Source organism: Nilaparvata lugens, chromosome 2, assembly GCF_014356525.2.
Source record: "Nilaparvata lugens isolate BPH chromosome 2, ASM1435652v1, whole genome shotgun sequence".
In the NCBI taxonomy this organism is placed as follows: Eukaryota; Metazoa; Arthropoda; class Insecta; order Hemiptera; family Delphacidae; genus Nilaparvata; species Nilaparvata lugens.
The window spans coordinates 6,107,499-6,129,070 of record NC_052505.1 but is presented as its reverse complement, the minus strand read 5'-3'; the positions used below and the strand labels follow the sequence as shown (position 1 = coordinate 6,129,070).

Below are 21,572 nucleotides of genomic sequence, written 5' to 3'. Positions count from 1 at the left end.
CCCTTAAAAACAACCCTTAGAGTTAAAATATTGCCAAAGAGATTTCTTAGTGCGCTTCTAAAGGGCCAACTGAACATACCTACAAAATTGAACGTTTTTGGTCCGGTAGATTTTTAGTTATGCGGGTGAGGGAGTGAGTGAGTAGTGAGTCATCAGTCAGTGAGTGAGTGCCATTTCGCTTTTATCTATATATAGATGTCCATAAAAATAGGTTTATGATCATTAAACCTACAGATTGTATGTACTCTAGATTTAATAACTGTGTCCTAAGCTGCGTACACATATTCGCGCTTCCAACCAGCACCGAGCACGCTCCTCCCTCGTACCGCCCTCGTACCTCCATCGAACCACAGTCGCACCGCCCACCACCCATCATGAACGTTATGGAAGATGTTAGATCTTCTCGCGTTCCCCGGTCGAACCACTGTTGCTCCCCGGTCGATCATCAATCGCTCTGCTGGAGTGACGTTCGGTTGCGGAGCAGAGCGAAAGTCTGTACGCACCTCTAGAAACCGGACCTCAGTGTAATAGAATTGAATTCAAATTATATTCAAGCTATCTTTCAGTCAGTCTTGAATCGACCTGTACTGTAAATTACTAACAGTGGTCCCTTGTTTCCAGTGCTTTCTGAAGTTCAATCAGCCATTTGATGATAGCCAGATGCATAAGTCTCTGTGCTCACTGCAAATGAAGAGTCATATGCATGCAGCTGTGGACACTGCCACCTGTATACGACGAAGCAACTCTATCACTTTTGTCTTCAATCCATGTAAGTGTACGTGAGGTCGACGTTATAATGGCAGTGGAGAAAGATAGGAGAAAACGTTGCCGAACACTATAGTGAGGTCCACGTTATAATGACAGTATTTAATCAACTTTGGTTTAGCTATCCTTGTCTATCATTCGACAAAGTCGGTAGTACTATACTTTTCTAGGTCCACAACGATGCCAGTTATGTTTTTGACAGTGTTGAAATAGAATTAATTATGAAGAGATCGGCATCGCTATCTTCTATCTTTATCCACTGTCATTATAACGTGGACCTCACTATACCTCCGTAACTAAGCCGTAGCGCATTCGTGTGACGTCAGCAAAGGTAGGGCTCCTACTCGATAAAAATTCGTTGATTTCAGCTGATCTATATCAGCTAGTGTTTCTATTGGTGTAGGATCCCTACCTGTGCTGACGTCACACCAATGCCTTCTATAGACTTTGCTGATACAGGTTTATTGATAATAATATAACTGTTTATTCTCGTTTACAATAATCAATTAGTTTTTTATCAAAGCAATAAATAATATTTTTTAATATTTCATGATGATCATGATGAAATATTTTGTTACTTAATTATTAATTCCACATTGTTAAAAGACGATCTGGCAACAGAGCAAAGCGAGAAAGAGATAGCGCTATCCGCTTTGTTGATGAAAGACAAGGCTAACAATACCATTGCTAATGTAAAACACTGCCATTATAACGTGGACCTCACTATAGCCTATGTCTTGTAATCGTATGTGAACATAAAATTATTTATTTTACTCTAGTTAATTGTTTCATTCACACATGCACAAAATCAAAACAATGATTGGGATATAAAAAAAACAGAATTAATCCGAAACTATTTAGATAGTTGATGAGTCAGTCTGAATGAGATTATGGTACCAACTCTTATAATTTCACAGAAAATTAGCTTAATATAAACACTTGAAATTTGTTCTTGTCAACATATTGTAATAATAATAATATCGAGTGACCTGGTTGGCTCAGGTCTGGTGTCAGAGTTTTCAGGTCTCAACTGATCATTGTGTACAAATAATACCTAACATGAGGAAAGGCACAACGGCTCATGCCCAAAACTGTCGCCATTTCCAATTTATACTATACTGTCCAATCAAAATGTTTGGTTATGTCACTTTCACTTTTCAAAATACAATTTACGCACTTCAATACTCAGATAAACGAGTAAATTTTGAATCAAATAGTTACTATTAGAGTCTAAATAAAAAATCTAGAACAGTATTATCTTAGTAATTATTCAAAAAGTCTAAATTTTGAATGAACTAGAAATTTTTGAGCTAAAAACTTGACCTTTTACAGAAAACTACAGCTGAAAACTTACTAATCATATTGTAAATAAATGTATATTTATTATGGTTAGTTTAAAAAGAATATAATAGATTTGCTAACTATCTTCCCTCCTCGATTTGTCAGTTGATCAGTATTTGCTTAGAAAAAACTAAATTAATATGACTTTAACAGATTAATGCCCGGTTGCATACTCGTTACTTAAAATCAAACATAGCTATGTGAGACATAGTTTAAAATCACTGACATAAATGTTTGGTCGTTGCACAGTCGTTTGCCGAAGCCCATTTAGCTATATCTCGAATTAGCATCACACATAAGTCACACTGCAGCTCTATTCACTTTTTCCGTACATGCTTCTATCTAACCAATGTTTTGGCATCGGAAAAGTTTCAATAAGACATCACTGTGAACAGAGCTAAAGGACCTCACATAAAATTGATAAACAATATGGCGACTCTTGGCTTTTGGCGAGATTTCTCACCATATTTAGCGATTTAGAGGTTATAAACAACTTGAAAAAACGGTGTTTTTTCAAAAATTATTTATCAGCCCGGGAAACGAACCCAGTTCCTCCTAATTGCCGGTCAGGAATGCTTAGCCTTACACCAAACTGACAATCTCTGGATAGCAGCGCTCATTTTATACGAAGCCATATTTCCCGGGCTGACAAATAATAGTGAGGAATTCTTTTTGCATTATGGAATGCAAAGATTGACGACTTAGATTATAATTGACAAATCCTTATACCCCTTTCATAGGTGGTCAGTGGGATGAAAAAAATGAAAAAAATGAAATTTTTGAATAGTAGCGCTCATCGAATATTTCCATCTAGCTGTTTACCCTGTTGTTAATATTCGCAGTAGCAGAATCTTCGGGGTGAATTACAACATTTAATTTGGATTTTCGATTAATAATAGTTAATAATTCATTAGCATTTGAATGATTGTAATATCTTAGTAATTTCCATCTCTATTAAATTTGATTTTGTATGTAATGTATCAATGTATATGATATTTGAATCCGACACTATTTGATTGAATTGATTTAAAAAAAAATAAAACTCTGTTTGATTCTAGTGAGTTACTGTGATGGAATGGGTGACAAGAATATCATCTCCACCTTGGAGCCGATAAAAAAGCCAGAAAACCGGTCAATTCTACTGTTTTCGACCAGACTCGACACAGCCTCCATGTTTGATGGCGTAATGCTCGGTGCAATGTCGACCATGACGGGGCTTGTCACTTTCTTGGCAACTGCCAAACTGCTCAGCTCTATTTTACCTGCTAATAGCTCCTTAGGTGAGAAATATTCAATCAATCAATAAAGACTCACACCTGCGCACAGGGTTTCTTTGCAGGTGTAGATTCTTATATATATATATATATATATTTTTTTTTTGCCTTGAAAGTGTTGTATATCTTTTGAGAATCAATAAACTTGAATTCGAATTTGAATTTGAGCCTGGTTTTCATTAGTAGAGTTAGTGGTAGAGCTCCCTGGGCAAGTACTAATTATCTTGTGAACTCTCCCAATGAAAACGTTCATGGTAGAGTACTAGTTTTTAGTAGAGTGGTATAGCACCGTGGGATAGTACTCTACAACTTGCCTTCCCCCACCACCGCTTCTCACTCTACTCTACCAATACTATGCTAATGAAAACAGTATCGAGCTAGTAGAGTAAAGTTATCACGTAGGCTAACAAGTTTAAAAAGTATTGTTATTTATAAAAAAGTATATTGCAAATATTGAAGAAGTGATAGCCATCACTTCGTATGCCAGCAAATAGACTTCCAATTCAAGCTTGGCACTACAAACCCGATGGGAGAAGAGGCGTCGGACGACCAATGAAGAAATGGATGCCGGAACAGGCCAACAGAGCCTAATCCTTGAATGACGATGATGATGATAAAAAGTATTAATTTATTAAAGTGTTAATAAGGTTGATTTATTTAAAAGTATTGAAATATTTTAAAGTGTTATGATTCTGTATTCATATTTTAGTATTTCTAATCAAATCAAATTTATTCTCCAATTAACGACATTTATTCATTTATTTATTCACAATGGAGACAACTGGTTTCCCCAAATATGTCTCCTTTACAATACAAATTGTACAGATACAAATTATAAAAAAGGATAAAAATAATACAAACATTATTAAGTATTGAGTAATATAGAATTTTGAGTAAGGGTGTGATCACATTGAATCCGTGAAAGTGCAAGCTTGGTTATGCATGAGAAACAAAATCTGTAGAGAGCAATATGAACATTCACACTGAACGCTTGCACTTGCTGGTTGCGTTCAGTATGAGCAGCCACATGCTAGTCACAACGTGTTTCAATGGCACTTTCCAAATTTTGTTATTGAAAATTGTTGAATTCAAAATTAAAACACTGGGATTTTGTCAAAAATTAAAACATCCCACCAGCAACAGTATCCGAAGATGTTAAATTCATATTTATGATTCGACGTTCACTTGCACATATACGCATCCAATGTGGCTACACCCTAATTATTGTAAATAGCACGTCCAGAAAGTAAGTTCCGTTTCAATTTATATCCGCTACAGCGCTGCGATCGCAGTTCCGCACATGCGCGGTAGACGCTCTGTATCAAGGAGAAGAAACGTGCGCCATTTGGAGATCGCTGTCAGCCACGTACGTTTTGTTGTGCTTGTTTACAATGTCGGTGTTGATTGAAAATCCCGCCGCTTGTGAAATCAGGTCTGTGATTCGTTTTCTGAATGCAAGGAAAGTGAACCCAAGTGAAATTTATCGGCAAATTTGCGATGTTTATGGACAAAGTGCGATGAGAGATTCAATGGTGAGAAGATGGGTCCATCAGTTCAATGACGGACGTAGTGATGTGCTTGATGAAGAACGAAGTGGGCGTCCATCTTTGGTTACAGATGAACTGGTTCACGCGATTGATGACAAGATCCATGAAAACCGAAAGTTTACAATTAGTGCTCTCGCTATGGAATTTCCCCAAATTTCACGATCACTAATGCATGAAATTGTTACCGGAAAACTGAAATTTCGACAAGCTGAAAGGAACTGTTTCCAACTGGTTGAAGACACAGGCGGCAAATTTCTATGAAGAAGGCATACAAAAACTTATGCCACGCTATGACAAATGTCTGCAAAATTTCGGTAGTTATGTGGAAAAGTAGTTTAAGAGTTGTAGAATTTTGTGCAATAAATAACTTTTCTGTATCTGTACACAATTTAATTTTATTACTAAACGGAACTTACTTTCTGGACCTACCACGTATTTTGATGTAATAAAGATTGATTTGATTTGTTTTGCAGAACGAAATGTGATGTTTGCCATGTTCAATGGAGAAATGTACGACTACATCGGCAGTGGGAGGACAGTGTATGATATTATGCAGAAAACGTTTCCAAAGGAGTCGAATCCCATTAACTTTGAGCATATTGGTCTGATGGTCGATGTCAGTCAAATGAGCAAATCTCCAAAACTGTTCTGCCACACGAAGCGAATGAACAATGAAGTAAGTTTACTTTAATCTATACCATTCATTGAAGAAATAATAATATCCTATAAATAAAAAATATAAAATAAATAAAAGATAAATGTTTATTTCCCAAAAAAACTAAAACTACAACATCAATTACACTAAATATTAGATAAGTTACAATATTACATACAATAGTTAAAAAAATTCTTTTAACGTGTCCTCTACTTGTTTAGTTTTTTCTGTGTGGAAATTGACCTACTCCACTATGGCGTACCATGTTCTAGAGTAGGTTTTGTTAGTTTTTTTGTGCGTATTATTAATTAGTTAGTGTTTAGTAAGTCATTAGGTGGTTAGTTGTTATTTGAAATAATGTTTTCTATGTTCTGTCTTCCTTTGCTCATCAACCAATTGTGTACTATTGTTTTGAACTTTCTAGGATGATTAATCTGTTTAAAGTTTGCAGGAAGTAGATTATATAATTTTGGTGCTAAATGATTGAAATGTCTCTGGTATAGTGTCTTCTTGCAACACTGGTGATGAGAAGATTCCTGTATCTGGTGTTGTGGTTGTGGTTTCTGGTTTGAAATGTTGTTGGGTTCTTGTGTAATCTGCATAGTATCTCCTTGGAGTAAAGCTGTCTTGGATCCATCACGTCAAACTCATTGAATAGCTGGTCTGATGAATAGCGTGGAGGCTTCTGGTTGATGACCCTCATGATCAGCTTCTGTACCCTGAGGAGCGGTTTGATGTGCAAGAAGCTTGCACCTCCCCATCCCACAATCCCATACAGCATGAGGGACTGTGCTAGAGAGAAGTAGATATCTCTTAGACAACAAATAACACAAATAAGATGGAGATGTTTGTATACAATATTTGAGCAAACAATACAATAGTCGGAAAAGAAAAAACAGGTTATTGCGTTTCGCCTTAAATGCGGAACATATAAACATAAAGAGAAATGCAAAACCGTCGACTTGAATCTTGGACCTCACTTCGCTCGTCAATCAAGTTTGAAAAGATGACTGTCCCATCTGAACTCCCCCCTACATACAGACGAATAATCCTAACGTATTAATTTTATTGTGTATCATGTAATTTTTGTTATTATTTTGGGAAATAAAACGTTTTTGATTTGATAACATCGGCGTAAGCGCACATTTACCTTGGCTTGTTTATAATGCTACCGGTATCTAGCGTGGAACTCACTATATCATTAATAGAAACTTTAGCATTCAGAGTTGTGTTCATTAGCATTTATTTTGGGGAATAAAACGTTTTTGATTTGATATCATCGGCGTAAGCGCACATTTACCTTGGCTTGTTTATAATGCTACCGGTATCTAACGTTGACCTCACCATATATTGAAACTTTACCATTCATAGTTGTGTTTATGCCTATTTGAATTCTATTTAACAGAGCGATTGGATATTTTCACTCCCCAGGTTGATCTGTTGACAAAAGAGTTCTGTAGAAGTTTGGAGATGGATGCTGTGAAACCAGTGACCGTTGCTTCTGAAGTTGATGACGAGCTGCCTCCCTCATCGGTGCATCCATTCCTCAAGAGAGACAAGAACATTCCCGCCGTCGTGCTGGCCAATCACGGCAAGGAGTACATCAACAGGTGATTGAAATAATCACCTACTAAACCAGAATCAATATAAAAATATGCCTGAGTAACCTCCATGACATAGAAATCATTCCATTTATAAACATTTTTAACAATATTTTAACAATACTGTGAGCTCTGCTCTATCATATTTAGTTTATTTATAAATGAAAATAAAAATCTAAGGGCCAGTTGCATGTACGTCTGTTAAATATGGACATTAACGCTGATTAACAAATCAGCGTTAGTTTTACGGATTCATTTCTGTTTCACAAAGATCGATTAGTTTTTAATCCCAATTAACCTTTCCGGTTAACTAAACAAGATATTAACGGTTTCACAATCTGGCAACACTGTAATTTAACCGACAGATTTTATTATTCTGAACAAAATTGAGGTTATGTTATTGAAGCCGATGACCATTCATTAGGCATGCGCCATAAAAATTTTCTTTCTGTCGCTAATGTCAAGTGCTATCTGCAGACGAACCAGATCGAAAACTAACCTCAAAAATAAGAATCTAATTTTGAATGCTAATATCAGCTAGATACTTCTCTTTCTTATTAACGGATGAAATTCATTTATATATTTAGCTCATACTTTGAATTTTGTAGATTTTTTACCAAAAACTAATTGAAAGACAGCTATCAGTAGGTACCTAATCTTAATTCCCCGTTAATGACCTGTTAAAAATATTTTACGTCGATTAGTTTAACCAGCGTTATTTTTTTATTTTTACCTTTGTGCAACCAAATTTTTATCATTTCAACTAATCGACGTTATTGCTTGAATTTCTGTTTTGTGCTACCAAAATGCATCGGTTAGCGCTAATCTCGATTAAAGTATAGCATTTAATCGTATTAAACGTTAACCGACGTACGTGCAACAGGGGGTACGTACCCTTTTTAAAATTGTTCAGTCACAAAATGTTTCGGCTTCATGATACCATTAAGTTTCTTTATTCTGACATTTTTGTTTGTTTATCAAGTCTAACTATTGAGTACAATTTATCATGAAGATTTCTCTCTTTTCCCGTTGTTCATTACAAATATTTTTACTGGGATTCCCATAATAAAAAATAACTTTCTACTGCATTTCAGACAACATTCTAATAATATGCTAAGTGCCGGTTAAATTTTAATCGTGATTAATTTCACGAGAACCAATCAGAGAAGGTTTTTTTTGAGAAGAAGCCTTCACCGATTGGCTCTCGTGAAATAAGTCACGATTAAAATTTAACCGGCTTTTGTGTAGAGATTGGAAGTTCGGATCACTTTACTGATCGGTCAGTCGGTCTTGTTCACTGCCGCGACCCGTTCACCTGACTGTTTCGTTCAATTTGAACGGGTCATGACTGAACGACACATCTCTACTTTTGTGCAACCGGGTCTGAAAGCAATACTATTCCAAACATTATGTTCTTGTTCTGGTTAAGGCCACTTTACTTTTATTATGAAACTTCATGGAAATTATCATTATGTCTTGTGAGACTCCAAGAATTGGCCAATCACTTTTAAGAGCAATGAGAATCATTCAAACACCTCTTGTATTAAAAAAATCCTTGGATTTTCTTTTCTATTTTACGGAGGAAAGTGAGAAATCTTTTTCACATAAAGTTACGTACAGAACTTTTGCGCCATGAACACGTACTTTCCGCTAACCATCAGCTGATGCCAAGCTTATTATATCTGTAGCTTTCCGTCTCTGTACAAGTCGGCTATAATCAGCGCGTGCTCGTGGCGCAAAAGTCTGTACGCAAATGTATGTGAAAAAGATTTCTCACTTTCCTCCGTAACATAGAAAATAAATACAAAGGATTTTTGAATACAAGAGGACGGTGTTTAAATGATTCTCATTGCTCTTAAAAGTGATTGACCAATTCTTGGAATCTCACAAGACTTTGAACACTCTTCCAAATCTTCCGATTATCTGTTTTTATTGCATATTTTGTTTTAGATCGTAAATTTGAGTGTATAATTAAAAAATGTAAAAGTGACACATAACCTAGCTATGTTTAGACTGTTGTATTAATGAAGCTGCGTTTACACCAAAGTTATTAACAAAATGTTAATAACTTAATCCTTAGATTCTATTAGATTGAACGGAACTTGACAAACCCATATGTTCCATGTGTAGCCTATGATAAATTATGTTCAATCTAATAGAATCTGTAAGGATTACAAACATTTTGGTAATAACTTTGGTGTAAATGCAGCTTTAGAATTGGAACCGTTTTGGGCGTAAGTCTGTGATACTCTTCTGAAAGTTGAGTAATTCTGAATGATTGAAAAAATAAATTAATAGAATAGAATGACTGACTTTATTTTTGACCTAGGAGGTCGAAGTTAGGGCGCAGTCGGCCCTCTCTTACACTCAACCCTAAATAATATTCCACTGAATGCTATATAATCTCACGATATGTTGAATGGTTTTTAATTGGTCAACATGATCTTTAATCCGAACTTTTCCCTCTAAATTCCAGGTATTACAATGGCCTCATGGACAATGCATCAAACATAGAATATCGTTACTACAATAGCAGTGCTATACCTGAGGAATCGGTGCAAGCTGTATTGGCGAAAATTTCCACATCACTTGCCAAATCTCTCTACGCATGGGTGACTCGCAAGAACTATACTGGACCTGAAGCTGTGAAGCCGGATATTGTAAGAGTTTATTGAACAAATTAGTAGTTATTTACATTTTTTGAATTGGTGAAAATCTATGGAGAATCATTCATGAAAAGGGAGTGTCTCACAACTGCCAGATTTCAATTAGTCTGGTGCCTATTCCAGACGAACTGAAACAAGTAGCAAGTTGTGCAGTTCAGTTTATACATTTTCATTTTTATATACACTAGTTATTAAATAGTTTTAATTGCTGAAAATCATTCATGAAAAAGGAGTGTCTCACATCTGCTAGATTTCAATTTGTCTGGTGCCTATTCAAGACGAACTGAAATAAGTTGGAAGTTGTGCCGTTAAGTTTATACATTTTTATTTTTATATACAGTAGTTATCAAATATTTTAAATTGCTGAGAATCTATGGAGAAACATTTATGAAAAGGGAGTGTCTCAGATCTGCCGGATTTCAATTTGTCTGGTGCCTATTCCAGACGAACTGAAACAAGTGGGACATTGTGCCGTTCAGTTTATTCATTTTTATTTTTATATACACTTGTTATTAAAATAGTTTAAAATCTATGGAGAAAAATTCATGGAAAGGGAGTGACTCACATCTGCCTGATTTCAATTTGTCTGTTGCCTATTCCAGACGAACTGAAACAAGTGGGACATTGTGCCGTTCAGTTTGTACATTTTCACAGTATCGTGTTTACGTTGCAGGCTGATACACAGGGAGTCTATAGTAAGGTCCATGTTATAATGGCAGCATTTGATTAACATTGGTGTTGCTATCCTTGTCTATCATTCGACAAAGCAGTAAGCGCTATCCTTTTCTAGCTCCGCAAATTTACCAGATCGTTTCTCAACAATGTAGATTTATAATTAATTAACAGAATATCTATGTTCAATAATTGAATTCTATTATTCAATCAATGAAAATATATTTTATTGGTGAATAAGATATTGTTGATTAATTTAAACAAGAATGAACAGTTGATATTACATACGATATACCGGTATCAGCTAGCATCCATAGTACTTTACTTTTGTTACAAAAGAAATGACTGACCGACTTATTTTGTTGATGCATAGGCATCTGGGGCTAAAGAGACTAAAGATTTGAGGAAAGAATAAGACTAGATATCGTAATAAAAATATTTTATTCATAAATAGCCACAGTAACCCTTTGAAGTGGTGCCCTCGTAGCACCAGTAGACCGAAGTAGGAGGACTAACACTAGGCGGAAAATTTCGGTTTGCCCCTGGCACTGGAAACAGTGCTGGTGACAGGTCGAGGACAGTGAGTGGTGCTATGATACTTCGCCAAACTCAGTGCTGATTATACTATCACTGCGGCCTGAATTTCAGAAGCAGCTCGCACGCGCGGGAGAGTTGCAAGTTCTGCAGGAGAGGCCTTTGGGCCTATATACTGCAGGGGTGGAAGGTGGATTCAGGGGTCGGCTCCTGTATCCGAGAATTTTTGGGCTTCGGCCTCACACCTAAAAAATACATCGATAAGCTCTATCAACTGCTACAAGTCCCATATCTCTAAAAATTCCAGGAGCTCTGCCCCATCTATGCAAAGTTTGATTTTAGATTCCCAATTATCAGGCTTCAGATACAAATTAAACCAAAACATTGAAGTGGAAAAGATTGAGCATAAAAATCTCTACAATTAATGTTCAGTAAAATTTTCACCTTAAATTGAAAATAAGCACGAAGTTCGAGAAAATATGAATCGCTAATTGCAGAAAGGGAACATGTCCAGTTTTCATAATTTTACAGGAGAGACAAAAACTTATTTAAACTTGAACCTAAACCTGTAGTAAACGATATATTCAAAACGTCGTCATTACAATGCTTTCAGTTGGACATGTATCCTTCCTACAGTTAACGATGTATCTTACATTAAATATTTGATTTTTTGAAAAAAAAACAATTTTTGAAAAAGTTGGACATGTCCCCTTTCTGCAATTAGCGATTCATATAATTGATTAATAAGTTTATTAAATTGCAAACGGTTGGCAACTGTTGATTCTATTAAATCATTCACTATGAAGAGATAGCAGACTTCGTGTGTCTGTAGCGTTATTGTCCTGTCACCAGCTGGTTTAGATCTTTGAATAGTAGACTTGAGATGCGCGTGAACACTAGCGTCAGTTGATCAATTTTTATAACGGCAAGGAAAGTTGTGTGAGTGCGCCACACCAGATTTTTTCTATTCTATTGTATTATAGCTGATATTCTGACATATTGCCTTTTGTTTCAGATTGATGAGCTTCTGTACTGCTACCTGGAATCTAGGAATTGTAAAATATTCAAACAATCCGTGGCGCCTGAAGAGAAGCTAACTGCCGACCTGACACCCTTGTATGTTGGAGTGTACAAGTCTCCAAACACAATTACCAAGCTCACTGCACTCACGCATGTCTACTTTACTGGCAGAAACGTTAATATCTCCGAATCACACTGCAAGAGTTCGGATGATGTAAGTACGGTGACTCTACTTTTTTTAGTATACAATTTTGTAAAGTGTCATCCATTTTGAAAGAATAATATAAACGTGTTCCAGTAGGTTTATCCCAATTTTACTAAACATTAACATTATGCATTTCAAAAGAACAATACTATGATAGGTATGGAAAGTTATACAGGGTGAGTCATATGTATGGGAACCCTTCAATAAATTGGAGACTGTTATAGATATAATATCGTTACTTTCAGGATAAGTTATTGGTAAAATACTCTATCTTTTGACGTACAACTGAATTTCAACCCCTCATAAGGGGTTACAATAGGTTGTAACTAGAATATTTTAAATGTAAACACCCATTGTGTGGTGCATCACTTTAAAAAGGCCTTTTTAAAACAAAAAAGCTAACATCATAAAAATACTCTATGATACTTCTATCCCAAATGGCGGCTGATTGAAGTTTTAGTTGTAACTAGAATATTTTAAATGTAAACACCCATTGTGTGGTGCATCACTTTAAAAAGGCCTTTTTAAAACAAAAAAGCTAACATCATAAAAATGCTCTATGATACTTCTATCCCAAATGGCGGCTGATTGAAGTTTTAGTTTCAAAAGAAATAATTGATAAAGTTCAATCAGCCGCCATTTTGGATAAAAGTATCATAGAAAATTTTTATTGATGTCATCTTTCTCATTTTGAAAAGTCCTTTGAGTTTACATTCAAAATATTTGATTTACAACCCACTCATTTCTTTAAAAACTAAAACTTTAATCAACCGCCATTTTGGATACAAGTATCATAGAACATTTTTATCGATGCCATCTTTCTTGTTTCAAAAAGGCCTTTAAAATGATGTACACAATAGGTGTTTCCTCCTATTCAACAGTTATTTGTGTTAACAGCAATAATAGTTATCAATGTTTATTAATTTAACAGTCACAGTTTTTGTTAATCATGGTCATGTATTTTTAGAAATTTTATTTTATATACATTATAATATCAACATAGACTACTAGGCTCATAGTCATGTTATAATTCTGTGTATATCTTGAGTTTTATTGCTGCTATAACATGTATTGTGTTTTTGTTTTTGAGGAATAAACAGTTTGATTTGTTTTGTTTTTGTTTTTTTTTTGACATTTAAAAATATTCGAGTTAGAACCCCCAAGTCACCCCCTTATGAGGGGTTGAAATTCAGTTGTACGTCAAAAGGTAGATTATTCGACTCATAACTTATCCTGAAAGTTACAGTATTATATCTTCAACAGTCTCCAATTTATTGAAGGGTTCCCATACATATGACTCACACTGTATTTCAATATGCTTGAACATAACAAGAACCTATAGCGAGGTCCACGTTATAATGACAGTGGATGAAGATAGAAGAATAGCGATGCCGATTCTCTGCATTAATTAATTATTGTATTTCTACACTGTCAAAAACATAATTGGCATCGTTGTGGACCTAGAAAAGGATAGTACCACCGGCTTTGTCGAATGATTGACAAGGATACCAAAACCAAAGTTGATCAAATACTGTCATTATAACATGGACCTCACTATAGTATCCTTGTTTTATGTAGAGAATTCAAAAATTAAAATTTCTTTACTTTTTATTTCATATAACTTTCTAATCAGCAAGCTTCTGTTGGTCCGATTAATTAAATACATTGATTTTTCAGGACTATTCGTATTACTGGATAAGTGGCCAATCAGGGAAAGGTGAATGCAAACAAACAACAGTACAACTTCTGAAAGCACTCAGCCCAGCTTTTGAAATTGAAGGTAACCTCACTGAACATAAGTTATCAGCTTAACATCTTGAGATGTTGACACAATATTAACATGATTAATAGCTTGAATAATGTGGCCAAAATATCATTTTTGTGGAACTCTCACGCGAAAATTGAAATTAATGTAGCAAAGGTGAGTTTTCAACTTTCAATTAAACGTGAATGACAGTTGGCAGGCTGCCCATACAATGTTTAGCATTGTTGAAAGCCCTATTCAGCTTTGTTGAAGCTAATGTTACATTGTGTTGAATATGTTTACCCAAACTCCAATCCATTTTATTAATTTATTAAATGGTCATAAAATAGAACGACAGGCTTGGCCCAAAGCTAATATTCTCTATTTCGATGAATCAAGAATCAAGAATTTTATTTGCCGTGAAACTTTACAAAAAAGCAATAAGCATCGTCAAACAATGAAACTATGTATGAGACAATAATTATAATACAACATCTGTCGTAAGTTACATATAGGCCTAGTTGAAACAGTTTACATTTAAACATCATAAAATTTACAAGTTCATTATACTCATAGTCTAGTTGAAAAAACCTATGTCATTGTGTATCAGTATCAGTACAACCATCAAGATTGCAATAATTTGTCATCAACCCATGTCAGATACCTCCCATTGCAAAAACTCTTCAGTTGAGTGGAAAGCTTTTGCTTTCAGCCAGTTACCTAAGACTATACTGAATTTTTTCGATGGTAACTTTTACACACTGCTTGGTAATTTATTGTAGAGAAGAATCTGTTGATACCTATGGCTTTTAATGGATCTGTGCAGTCCAACCCTAGGTCTCACAACGTGATCCTGTATTGTAAGAGTAAGATGAAGAATAACATGTGCCAAAAAATATATTTATAATATATTTATGTTATATTTTTACTGTTTGAGAGTTTTATTACAACTTTCCTTTTAAACTTTAATCAAAATTAGAAAAAATAGGAGTTTTTTATTTGTCTTATTCCCATTGTTCTGGTTCCATGAGACATGTTCGGTTCCTTGTCTGGTTGTAAATAACAATATAAGTAGTCCAGTCAAATGGTCGTTTTTCAGGAAACAGCCCCGAAATTATTTTTCTTGACGGTTCTATTTGTATTTTGGGGCGCTGAATTCGAATCTGAAATTTGCTGACACGCCAGAGGGCGGCTTCACCCCCAAAATCCCCAAACTTTCGGAATTTTTTTAATTTTTCAAAAATTCTTTCGGGGCTGTTTCCTGAAAAAGACCATTTAACTCGACTAAAAGCTGTAGTTGACTTTAAAGTGTGTGAAGTTTTTTGCTCGAAATTTTCTAGTTTCATTTAAAATTTAGAATTTTTGAATAATTACTGTTCTAGATTTAGTTGATATTAAATTTTAATAATATCTATTTGATTAATCTTCTAGTTTTTCTGAGCTTTGAAGAGTGTGTGTTTGTTTTTAAAAAAGTGAATGTGACATAACCTACATTTTGATTCGGACAGTATAGTATAAATTGGAAATGGGAGAGTTTTGGGCATGAGCCTGTTGTGCCTTTCCTCATCTCAAGTATTTGTACACAATGTGATAAAATATTTTATGAATTCTGACTGTTACAGGATACGATTGGACATCTCGAGAATATTCAACATGGTCGGAGTCTGTTTGGCAAGAAATGAGTCTGCGAATGTTTCTGAAGCCGTCTCGCCAACAAGAGATGGTCACTTTGGTGGTTGGACTTGTCACACTTGTGCTCTCTTTCATCGTAGTCTACTGGCTAAAATCTCAAGCTCATCTGCTCTTCCAAATTGAGTAAATATATTTAATTTTATTTAAATTACAGACTTATTATTATTGTCGTTTACTGGCTGAAATCTCAAGCACATCTGCTCTTTCAAATAGGGTAAAATATACCATACTTCATACAAATTATAGACTTACTAGCTTACCCGGCGAACTTCGTACCGCCAAAAAGTCAATGTATCTCATGTCACCCTTGACTTTATTTGGTGAATCATGAAATTTATCTGACAATCAATATTTTTATTAACCTCTCAATACGGACTTCCTATGTTCTTGAAATTTACCGTTTTAATACCAGTAAACAATTTTATCACAAAGTGACGTGTTTATTACAGCTGGTAAGTTCATATGCTAAATCATATTATTATCACAACATGTTCTTGAATCATGATGATCTTCCCGTTCTACGTTAGCTGCTCGGCAGACAATTTCGAAAACATAGGTCTGTAAAATGGATTAATATATAATTATTATTAGCCCCCCTATTAAATTTTCTGGTCAGAAACCATCCCCAATATTCACACAACATATTCCCAAAGTTTCATGCCGTTCTGTCAAGTAGTTTTCGAGTCTAAAGGGAACAAACTAACACATAAACAGACATTCATTTTTATATTATAGAGATTAATCCATCGAATAGAATGACTTCTTTATTTCCTGACGTGGTGAAATTTTACTCATAAGTATAAAGCTGGGTTTAGACGCTCAAGCCATTTGCGCAAATGGCTTGAGCGTGTAAACCCAGCTTAACGTTGCTCATTGGCTCAAATTTCAAGCCCATCTTCTGTTTCAAATGGAGTAAATATATTAAATATTTATACAAATTATAAACTCATTAATATATAGAATAGAATGACTTCTTTATATCATGACCTGGTGAAATTCTCATAAGATAACGTTTAAATTTGAAATTAAATTTTAAAAGTAAATTTGCTTTACTTTGATTTACTGGCCAAAATCGTAAGCTCATCTGCTGTTTTAAATACAGTAAATATACTATACTTTATACAAATTATAGACTTATTAATCTCTTTAATAGAATGACTTCTTATATTCCATGACGAGCCAAAGTTCCAATCTATAATACAGTATTATAGAGGATGGATTGGCTTATTTACGTTTAGGATAGGAAATACACGATTGACGCATTATCAAATCTGAACTACTGAACTGATTAATTTGAAATTTGGCATAAGGATTCTTGATTTATCGAGAATGGTTATAGGCTTATTTTAATTTGTATTAATCAATTTAATCTCAATTTTATAATTAAAACAAATTTATGCAATTTGTGATTTAAAGTTTATGCGGTAATAAAAGCCCAACCAAACAGTGCTTTAACCAAGTAACTCCATAGCACAATATTTGTAGTACACGCAGCTCATGAATCAAAGGTTAGGGTTTGGAGACCAATCAAACTCAGAGGTCATCTCCTGGTTGTGATTTGAGAAATCATGGTGGATTTGTCGTAATGCTGTAGGATGTATGCTTTTACGAATCTTATATGTTTTTCAAGTATCAAAACTAATATTAGAACGTAAAAAAATGTCAAATTTATATGGAATTTTTGAGGAATTCGACTATTCCCAATAATTGAATTATTATAACCGTTAATACTACCTCGATCGTTAATTCACACCTTCCCTCAGCCATGCCTATATCATTCCTACCTTCTTTCACTTCCCTTTCACACATTTTCCCTCTCTGTTATACCTTACCTGCCTTTCACATGGGAAACCATAGTTGGCAAGGTATTTGAACGTCATTCAATTTGACGTTCGAAAATGGCCGAATAACAAATATATAACTCATAGGCTCTAAGATTACTAGAAAAACTAATTTAGAAATAAAAACCTGGACATACAGTAGTAACTTTTTCTTCCATATCGACGTATGAATCTCGAGATTTTCGCTCAAACTACTGTTTGCAAGGCCAATTCTTTTAGATACATTTGTTGAAAGTGGACTCGCTTACAGTTTTTGCACATTTTTTTCTCTTTTTTCCTATTTTCTTCTCCAATACTTTCCTTTTCTTCTCCTCTTCACCCTTCAATATCGGGGTACCGAGCTTCGCTTGTTATTTATTTATTGACTTTTGATAAACCGAACAAAATTCTTTAAAATGATTGGGGAAGTACTAACAGGCACAGCCCAAAACTGTTTCATTCCCGAATTTTGATTTATACACTATAAATAGTCCAGAAAGTAGGTTATGTTCCATACACTTGAATTCAGGTTCAATTTTGTGTTCAAACATTTGAAAACAAGAGATTTATAATTTATAATAAACAAACCAAACTGAATAACAAAATAACACTCACTAATCACTTGAAATTGTCAAATAATGATCAACTTTTTAAATTATGATATACTCTAGTTTAGGAGGATTATCATGTCATGTCAATAAATAATCAGATTATGTTGATCAAATCGATTAAATTGTCTAGCTAGATAATTTCTCGCTTATTGATTATGATTACACAGCTGGAAATAATTCTGTCTCTCTCCCATAAAGGCACACGCATCTTCTGTTATCTGTTAATCTTCTGTTATCGAGAGCCGACGAAATTATCAAGTGTTTTCCAAGGATGAATTATTCTAAATGTCGTTCAGCAAGTTCTCCAAAGAATGAGACCTAGTGCAATCGAATCTCTATATCATAAACCTGCTAAGTTCCAAATTTCGTGAAAATCCGTTAGAGCCGTTTTCGAGATCCGTAACACATAAATAACCAGATATAAAAATAACCACATATATAAATACAGAAATTACTCGCTTAATATAATAGGATTCCTTACTTTTATACCCTCTACCTGCCTATTACATGGGAAACATAGTTGGCTAGGTATTTTTCATCCTTGAAGCACACCCCACCAATGAAGCCTGTTTTTTGTATTTTATTAGACATTTATTTTTGATTGTGATTTTTTTGTGTTTTGATTTCTTTTATGTATATTGTGTTGATTTAAATAAAATTATTGATTGATTGAGATAAATTCCCGAAACATTTGTCTCTAAAAAATCAAAAGGGTACTAGTTTATTCAATTGAAAACTATTAAAATCTAAATTTAACATATTAATTTTGATGTTGTATTAAAATATTCACATTTTTTTCTATTTTCCAGAGTGGGAGTTGCCTGCTAGGAATACGACGCAAATCATATTTCTCTTGCTACATTCCGAAACAATGTTGGAGTACAGCTGTAACTGTGCTCTGCGGAAGAAAAAAGATCTCATCATAGTTCGTTTTCAATGAAATTCACTTGAATGAAGAAATATTACTACGATTCTCAATTGTATTGAACAGGTACGATATTAAGGCATCGATTCTCAATTGGTTTGAACATTTTCCAGTTACGATATGACATTTGTTCGGGTATCCTTATCAACTACTATGGATATCACCATAGAGAAACAATAGCTTAAGTAGATATCCCCATGGTATAGGGCGTTTATGTCGCAACTTTTACTGTTATCTCAAGCCGATAGTCCATGTAGTTCTTTTCCGTGAAGCTGTGTGACGCTAATAATTTCTCATATTGTGCCGTTCTTACACTCTCACCCCAACAAAACAGTAAAAATCGACAATAATCGACATTAATTGGCTTGAGTTAACAGTAAAAGTTGCGACATAAACGTCATATACCTTGGGATATCTACTTACGCTATTGTTTCTCTATGATATCGCGACCAGGTTCATAGATACTTGTGAATGATATAAAGCCGAAATTGAAACTCTACCTAAACTTGTGTTTATTTCAGATATTGAAAGTTGAGAACTAATGAATTCAATAAAACGTGTGTTGAGTTAATTTCAGAGATTGAAAATTGAGAACTATAGAATTTACTCATTAGCAGGAGATGTATGAATTTGCGACCTCGGAATAAACTTGCATTTTTTAATAATAAATTGTAAGCGTGTGTGAGGACATGTGTGCGTGTGTATTCGAGGTTGTGTGGTAGAGAGGACTTAGAAGTCCTAACTCCGCCTAATAACGATTTTTTCATTTCATTTTTCAATCTGAGATTCTATGTAACAGACTTATCAATGTTAGTATGTTTGTGCGTGTATGTAATTCAATTTCTCTACTCATTGACATTATTAACTTATTTGAAAACTTACGGCCAAATCAAAATGCATTCTGAATTCTAATTGCCTTGGTCAAGTCTATAATATGAATATAATATTATTTGGAATGGTTTGTACAGTACTTATAATTATTATAAAGTATGAAAATAAATTCTTTATAATAAACTAGTGTCAGTTAATGTTGTTTTACCAGTATTGGGGGTTTGTTTTACAAATCGTCTTACAATACTGGAACTAATAATAGTATTAATACTATTGATATTATTTCTCATTTATAACAAAATTAATTTTAATCGTACTGGGTAACACTGGATCAAATGTAAAAGCTCTGTCTGATTATCTTTTCTTTTCCAAAGAACAAGCTTTGATTTTTCAAATTGTTTAGCTCTTCTCATTCATTTGTCTTGATTAAAACCAATTATTAGGCTCAACTCACACTTACGCGACTCAGGTCGAGAAGAGACTCGACTCTAGTCGAGAGCATGTGTTTTCAAGTGGTGACTAGAATCGACTGGTCTGAGTGTCACCCACCATTTGGAAACACATGCTCTCGACTAGAGTCGAGTCTCTTCTCAATCTGAGTCACGTAAGTGTGAGTTGAGCCTTATTCATATTATTCAAGCCGGGAGTGCTTATCTTATTTGAAAATAGGAGAATGTTTGTCAGACTTTGACGCTTGTTTGGTTATAAATCTAGTGATTATTTTGAAGCTTTTATAAGCGATTCAAGCTTGAATTATAAATGAGATGTTGTTGAATGTTATACAAAGTATTCAGCTTACATTTTTTGGTTATACTACAGTGCATCTTGCTTTGTATTACAATAAATTACAGTATTCCCGTTGAAAGTCAAATCCTTTCCAATCAGATGTAACAAAACTTGTATTGCTAAAAATATGCTTAATAGCTGTAACACTGAAGTGGTTATAGCTATGATTGTTTACGAATAAGCCTTAATTTCTTGATTCTATAGTGAAGATGGGAATAAATCTATTATTACATCTATAATTATCATTATCATTCCTTGATTGTATAATAAAAATGGTATTATGCTTTTATAATACACTACTATTAGATGCTATTATACACTTACCCTTTTTAATAATTTATGCCCCTAGTCAATTTTTAATTGTCTTGTAGGATATTTTAAATATTTTTGTCAATCAAATTTGTAAAATCTTTTATTACAAGAATAATCTTATTAATACGATCAAGTTATACTGTTATAGTTTGTGACTTATCTGATAATAAACATATTATTATAACTTTCAGTAGTCTTCAATTTTTTTCAAATTCCTGTCGTACTACACACTTAGGGTGGGGGCACACCAGTTAGTCAAGACAAGACGAGTCACGATTAGTCACAATACTCCACATAGTTGCTTATGAAGCAACATACACCAATTGCTCATTGCAATTAGACATGTCTTCATAAGCAACTATGTGAAGTATTGTGACTAAACGTGTCTTGTCTTGCCTTGAATAACTGGTGTGTGCCTAGCCTTATTCTGAAGTTGTTCTTAACTGATTGAACTAATATTTATTGATTATCAGTTCGTAGTGGAGAACTGATTTAGGTTTCATTGAATTTATTTTTAGCTTCACTATTCTTATAGTGAGACAATTTGACTATGTGGTTCATTATATCCTAT

The 21,572-nt window shown here is 34.3% G+C and overlaps 1 protein-coding gene across 1 annotated transcript in view; it reads left to right on the top strand.

Moving 5' to 3' along the window:
• The window catches only part of LOC111060862 (nicastrin), a 24,581-nt gene extending 3,396 nt beyond the window's left edge, over positions 1-21,185 (top strand). The window contains exons 2-10 of the mRNA XM_039419977.1: positions 622-769; positions 3,165-3,386; positions 5,401-5,603; positions 7,014-7,192; positions 9,660-9,843; positions 12,071-12,289; positions 13,958-14,060; positions 15,647-15,839; positions 18,957-21,185. Of these exons, the coding sequence (XP_039275911.1) occupies positions 622-769; positions 3,165-3,386; positions 5,401-5,603; positions 7,014-7,192; positions 9,660-9,843; positions 12,071-12,289; positions 13,958-14,060; positions 15,647-15,839; positions 18,957-18,975 (1,470 nt within the window). The 3' untranslated portion in view covers positions 18,976-21,185. The remainder of the gene's footprint in view (positions 1-621; positions 770-3,164; positions 3,387-5,400; positions 5,604-7,013; positions 7,193-9,659; positions 9,844-12,070; positions 12,290-13,957; positions 14,061-15,646; positions 15,840-18,956) is intronic.
• Positions 21,186-21,572: the final 387 nt, after the last annotated feature.